The following is a 6,016-nucleotide window of genomic DNA, read 5'->3' as shown; positions in this document are numbered from 1 at the left end:
TACAGATGCACAAGTGAAATTCCATCGCAAGTTCTTCAGTAGATACAGATCACAGAGTGTTCGTGGGGACACCGAAACGCAGCTGTCTCATTGTTTTTCTCTATACGTTATGTAATATTATACTGACATTTCTGACACTTATTGTTTTGATATAAAGATGAAAAATATCCACCAGAATGTTTATGCGTTACTATGCATTGTGCTATCAATTCTGCAGCAGCAATGCAGAAGCTGGTTTGTGATGGTTGTTTTTTCAAGGAAGTACAGGAACACTGTTAAAATGTCTTTTCAGTACGCTGGACCACAGTGTCACACACGTCTTAGATGTTGGGCTTTTAACCGTACGGACATTTTCCGTGTCTTCCAAGACTGCAAATTTAACTATTACAAAAACAGTTTGGGTTCCTTGTTCTGTAACCTTGATGAACGGAATGTAATGAGACGCAGCCACAGTGGCCCCATAAGACCAATTGTGAGCCACAATTGGTGGTGAGGTCACTGTTAACTCACTCTTTAGTTACAATGGCTCCTGTAGCTGCTTTATATATTCCTAGTTCTGGCATTTTGTTCTCAAAAGCTTTAATAAAGCTCTCCCGGGTTAGACCAGTTCCCCAAAGGTGGAGCCAAAGCACCCCGAAACCTGATGACTGACTCATGATTGGTCGAACTTGTCCTTTGCTGCCACGGCTCCATCCCCCGATCACTACTGCACAGACTCTGGCTCCAAATGTGCAAGATGGCAGCGTTTGTATCCAAGGGTTTTCAAGCTTAATTTCTGGATAGTGGGGGGAAGTGGATTCACAGCGATCATCTTGATATACAGTGTGTCACAACAGTCCATGGTTCAGACAGCAAACTTGTTAACTCAGTAACTTTTGTTCAGCAACAATAGACCCTTTTCACTGCAACCATTTTGACATGAAATCACATTAATTAAGGCTGTGCTCTATTTAGATGAAGCCTTTAAGCCTAGTAGTTCTCCGGCACAATCATCATCCAGTGTCAGAGTCAGATATGCCCGATCATTCACCCCAGCCTCCGCCAGCACTTATTACATGGAGATTTAAAAGTTATCCCCTGTCAGATGAACACACACATGAATAATTTCGGTGAGGAGGTTCTCATCACACTGTTGATCCTCTTCACAAATCCCTGGGTCCCTGTGAGCAGAATGTATGCAACAAAAGAGGGTGTTGTTGTCCAGGCTCAGTTCTTGTTCTTTGTTTATCCCCCGCATCTTCCCCGGACGCACGTGGAGCCGTCCATCCTGAATGCAAGCCGGAGCACAACTCTCACCCCTCCACATTTGTTGCCTTTGCATGTGCTTTTATCATTGCACAAGTCCATCTTTGGCTTTAAAGAAGCCAATTATATTCATTCTCCTCCAAGAAGATGCAGGATGACTGTTTTCCGTTCATAAGCGGACAGTTGTGCTGAAACACCTTGGCCACGAGAAGGATAGAAATTCAATGCGTGATAGTGATGACCCGAGGCATGAGAGTTCAGGGCCTTCCTAGCGTGTGATTGTGTTGTTCTCAGCAATCGATAGTGGTTATTTTTATAGTTTAAGATAATATTTTCTCCACTCAAGCGCCACAATCACCCAGGGTCACAGTCCTTCCCTGGCAGCAAAATGTGCTTCCACATTAACTGGCTCTCTTGACCTCTGGCCTGCTGGTCCCATTATTTTGAAACAAGTGACTCTAGCTGAACCTACGATGGACTCTCCACCTTCACACTGGTGACGGTGGCTGTGAAGCATCTCTGAAACAGGCGCTCAGGGTCCGGCGGCTGGTTGTCACAGTCCAGCTTCCTGGTGAAGTGTTTCCTGAATCCCTGCGGACCAGAGGCACGGGTCGCCCTCGAATGGCTGGACCCCTCGCTGGCATCTCCTTTGGAAAGCAAACGGACGATTGCACAAAATTCAAAGTTGTGAAATCACTTACATCCTGAACGACAAAAATAAAAAATGGTATTTAAATCGTGAAAATGCTGCTAGTTGCAAAGATTTATCTTTACTCAGGACTTTCCGGAGGTCCTCGTCCATCTTTAATTGTGACCTTAAGACAGTCAAGACTCACACTAACCTGGTACCCTGAGGGGTAGGCCGTTGTCAAGACGACTGGGTTTGGAGGCGATGAAGAGGTAGCAGAGGACACACACCGTGATCAGAAAGGCAAGGAGGACCACCGCTGCAATGGACAGACCAACCAGTGCTCCGATACTGAGAAGAGAGGAGAAGAGAAGAGAAGAGAAGAGAAGAGAAGAGAAGAGAAGAGAGGTTTAAATTGTTTTCTTGATAAATAAAAGAATACAAAAAGACCAAAGATCAAATCTAGTCAGATGTTTACCTCTTCACACATGCACACACAAGTATACACAGACAAAAAACTAAATTAGGGGATTTACATCAGCACTTAAGACTGGAGTAGTGGAGGTAAGTGCTGGATCTCAAGGGAATATCTGTGAGTCAGGGCTTGAGGAAGGTTTTAAAATTTCCAAAGCCAAGCAGACAAACAGTAAAGAAACAGCGGCAGTTTTAGGAAATTCTTAAACTTAAACTGATCAAAGGAGAATGAGTTACCACTGCAGCATCTCCCATTAAGTGACAAAATGAGTAAAACAAAAAAGAATAACAATGAGATCAATTAAAGAGGAAACGAGACACTTTGTTGTCCAAAGTAAATGTCTCTTACCTCAGCCACCACATGTATCCGTACTCATAAGGGAAGAAACTGTTGGGATCATCGCAGCAGTATTTAACATCATTGAAGCCGCAGCAGAAGGCAGCGGCAGCGGCGTTTCCAGGTTTGGGGCAAGAGAAGCTGTCCACGAACGCACCGTCAGTGCTGTGGTAACTGCTGCAGTCAGCGCTCATGGTTACTCACACACACACAGAAAGAGAGAGAGAAAACCAAAAACACCGGGGTCCGTGGACTGAGGCGGAGAACAGATCACACCATCATCACATCCTCAGAGAGAAGTGCGCTTCCACCCGCGTGTCTCAACATCCGCTGCGTGAATGAGCCGCACAGTACAGGGACGGAGGAGGAAAACTTTCAGTCTGCCTGGCGCTCTCTCTCTCCCTCCACCTCCACATGAATATACCCATATGTATGTATATATTAATATATAAAGAGCTATACTTATACACATCTCTCCCTCTGTCTCTATATATTCACATGTATGTATTTATGTATAGGTTGATACAAATATATGGCGACATGCAGAGGAAGAGGGAGAGGGATATACACATATTAGGGAGTTACATATAAACGTATTTATTGATGAGTGTTTGTGTGTGTGTATCTGTGTGTATATATGTGTGTGAGTGTGAGTGTGTGTGTGTGATAATGAAGGTGGACCATGATTTACTTTGTCAGTTTTTCTTATACCTGTGGGCGGAATGTAGAAAAAAGGCTAGTATTCAGTCCTTGCCTAGACCATTATGATGAAAGCAGAGCAAGCTGTGATCAGAATTTGATTTATGTGATTTGATCCTTCCCAGTGGTGCGGTGCAGGTACATGCAGGTGCATCCATTTTTCTTTCAGCAACCACTGAAAACAAGTCAGCCCTTATTCCAACCCATTTTGTTTTAAATCAAATAAATAAGCCTGTGACTAGAAGGCTGAGTCAAAAGTTGGCATCTTGAGCCGTTTTTGTTTGTTTTTTTTAATTCTTTTTTTTGGTAAACATACATTTCATGATAAAGTAAATTAGAAGAGCAGCGTAGAATACATCACATTTCAATTGCAGGCATAATCACAGTTAATGTGTTGAGAAAAAAGTACAAATAAAAAATGTAAATTCAAAAAAATAATAATAATAATAATAAAATGATTTTTCCAATTTATAAAATTGCAAATCTGTGGATATTAGAATTGCCACATTAAACAGCAAGTAAATTGTCTCTTGTCTCGAACACACTTTCCAGTCCGTGACAGGTTTTATGATTAAGAGCTCACCTCTGAGCTTTAACACTGCAATGAACACTGACTTGATATCTGTAAGATCTGTAGGAAATCTCCATCTTCATAACATAAATTACACGCATAATGGAAAGCAGTTCGCAACGAATTTGCCCCTGTGGTGCATTTCCCCTTTTTTTCCTGTTTATTGGGGTTTTATAAGGATAATTCACAGTCAGCATTTGGAATACATTCTACAATGTTGAGCCGTTTATGATCAAATCTTGATTATGTGGATGCCTCAAACAACTTGTACAGATAATATCATAAGCTGTGATGCAGCAAAAGCATTCATACTACAGTACACCCACTCAGGTGTTTATGCTTTCTCTCTTCTCAGGATTGTGTGGGATTTGATTGACATTTTGCTACACCCTTAAACATTAATTACAATATGTGAGGGTCCAATTCCTCAGTGCATAAGATTATCCCCTACATTGTAGTGTGTACATTTCCCATGAAGGATCAAAAAGGTTGTTCTTATCACACTGATGCATGTTCATGTCTTCAATAATAAATAATTTGATATCATAACTAGAGTTCAGTCAGACAACTCACATTCAAATGTGTATTACAACAGTAGAAAATGTTAGTGTTAGCGTCTAGGCTCCAACTTCATCACTCCCCCAGATATGAGTACACAGACATGATGGGAGTGATGAGCAAATGTATATTACCTATAGGTGAATGCCGGGGAGGTGGAGGGGATGACGCAACTGGCAGCAATGCTGACGCGGCAGCGGGGGCAAGCAAAGAGAGAAATGTTCTCATCTTACATAGAACGACTATTAGGATGGATGTGTACTATAGATAATTGTGGAGAGTGAGACATGTCAGATGAGGCATGTCACATGAGGCATGTCACATGATGTATGTCACATGATTGGAGCAGCGCAGCTCGAGGTGGCTGCCTGAACTATACCTCACAAGCATCGCTCCATTTACCAACTGTAGTTAATGCCTTCACAGACAAGTGCAGTTTCCGACCACATATATTTTTCTCTCTATTCATTTGAGGTCACTGTGAAATTTGACCATTGAAGTCTAATCAGTAAATCCAAGTCCAATTGAACGTTTGTACCAGATTTGAAGAAACATTTCTCTAGATGTTGCGTTATCAAGATTGAAAGTGTGTCTTGATAAATCACACTCAGTGTCCTTGATCGTTGACAAATTGCATTCTGTTTGAATTCTAAGCTGTTTGTGAGGCAAGCTGTTAGATGAAAGTTAATCGGATGATGAACACAGAAGTTTTTTCCATGAAAGGCCAAATAATTCAGATTTATCAATTGAACAGGTCCCTTTTTGAGTTATAACTCATGTGTGGTTTGCCCTTCCTCGTCCATCATTGAACAATGCTGTGACTATACAGACACACACACACACACTTTAATTGACTCACAAGGTGAAACCAAGCCAAAACACTTTGTTGCACCCACGTTCTGAAGTTCTTCAGCGTTAAAGAACTGTTTTCACATATAACTACCATCAAGTTGCTCACCATCCTTCTTCATTAATTACCCTGTCTCCGTAAGGTTTAAACATCAGTCATCAGTCAAAGAGACATTTTATCTGTAAATACAGTGACTGAAAATAACTATGGTGCAACATTTTCCTAGTCAATATAATTTTTTTGTTTTTGCCTACGTAAAAAAAATGCTTAAAATCTTTATTTACTACCTCAATGTCACAAATAAGACAAGCTGCATCTTTATCAGAATAATGCTCCAAAAAATGCCACTTCCTGTTTGGTAATGCCTTTGTTCTATGTTGCATTTGTTAAAAATTCAGATGTGGACGGACGGAAATGCAACAATGCACTTTCTAAAATATAGATGTGAACAAAATAAAAATGTATAGACAGAATTTAAAAAAGAAACTAACTAAATGTAATCAATCATTTAGGCTAAATATGATCACTCAAGGTGTATATACAGTATGTATGTATTGATGTAAACACAGACAAGCCAAAAACACAATGCCTCCGGCCACTTCGAGGCAATAAAATGGGATGAAACATTATTATTGACTGACTCTTGATGTCAGG

General features: G+C 41.0%; 1 protein-coding gene across 1 annotated transcript; it reads right to left on the bottom strand.

The window, feature by feature from the left end:
* Positions 1–1,713: 1,713 nt before the first annotated feature.
* LOC128455123 (protein shisa-like-2A) lies at positions 1,714–2,878 on the bottom strand. The gene is made up of 3 exons (XM_053438787.1): positions 2,697–2,878; positions 2,088–2,224; positions 1,714–1,892 (listed from the first exon to the last, which is right to left on the bottom strand). The coding sequence occupies exons 1-3, from the start codon at positions 2,876–2,878 to the stop codon at positions 1,714–1,716; spliced, it is 498 nt and encodes a 165-aa protein (XP_053294762.1).
* Positions 2,879–6,016: the final 3,138 nt, after the last annotated feature.

Source organism: Pleuronectes platessa, chromosome 13, assembly GCF_947347685.1.
Source record: "Pleuronectes platessa chromosome 13, fPlePla1.1, whole genome shotgun sequence".
NCBI classification, from domain to species: domain Eukaryota; kingdom Metazoa; phylum Chordata; class Actinopteri; order Pleuronectiformes; family Pleuronectidae; genus Pleuronectes; species Pleuronectes platessa.
Note: the sequence above shows the minus strand (reverse complement) of the source record. Positions and strands in the feature narration are given on the sequence as shown.

Excerpts from the sequence above, each read along its gene's own strand:
- LOC128455123 (XM_053438787.1), bottom strand. The coding sequence starts at position 2,878 with ATGAGCGCTGACTGCAGCAGTTACCACAGCACTGACGGTGCGTTCGTG. Across the intron at positions 2,225-2,696 it reads GGATACATGTGGTGGCTGAG|TATCGGAGCACTGGTTGGTC; the intron begins GTAAGAGACATT and ends CTCTCTTCTCAG. Across the intron at positions 1,893-2,087 it reads CCTACCCCTCAGGGTACCAG|GAGATGCCAGCGAGGGGTCC; the intron begins GTTAGTGTGAGT and ends TGCTTTCCAAAG.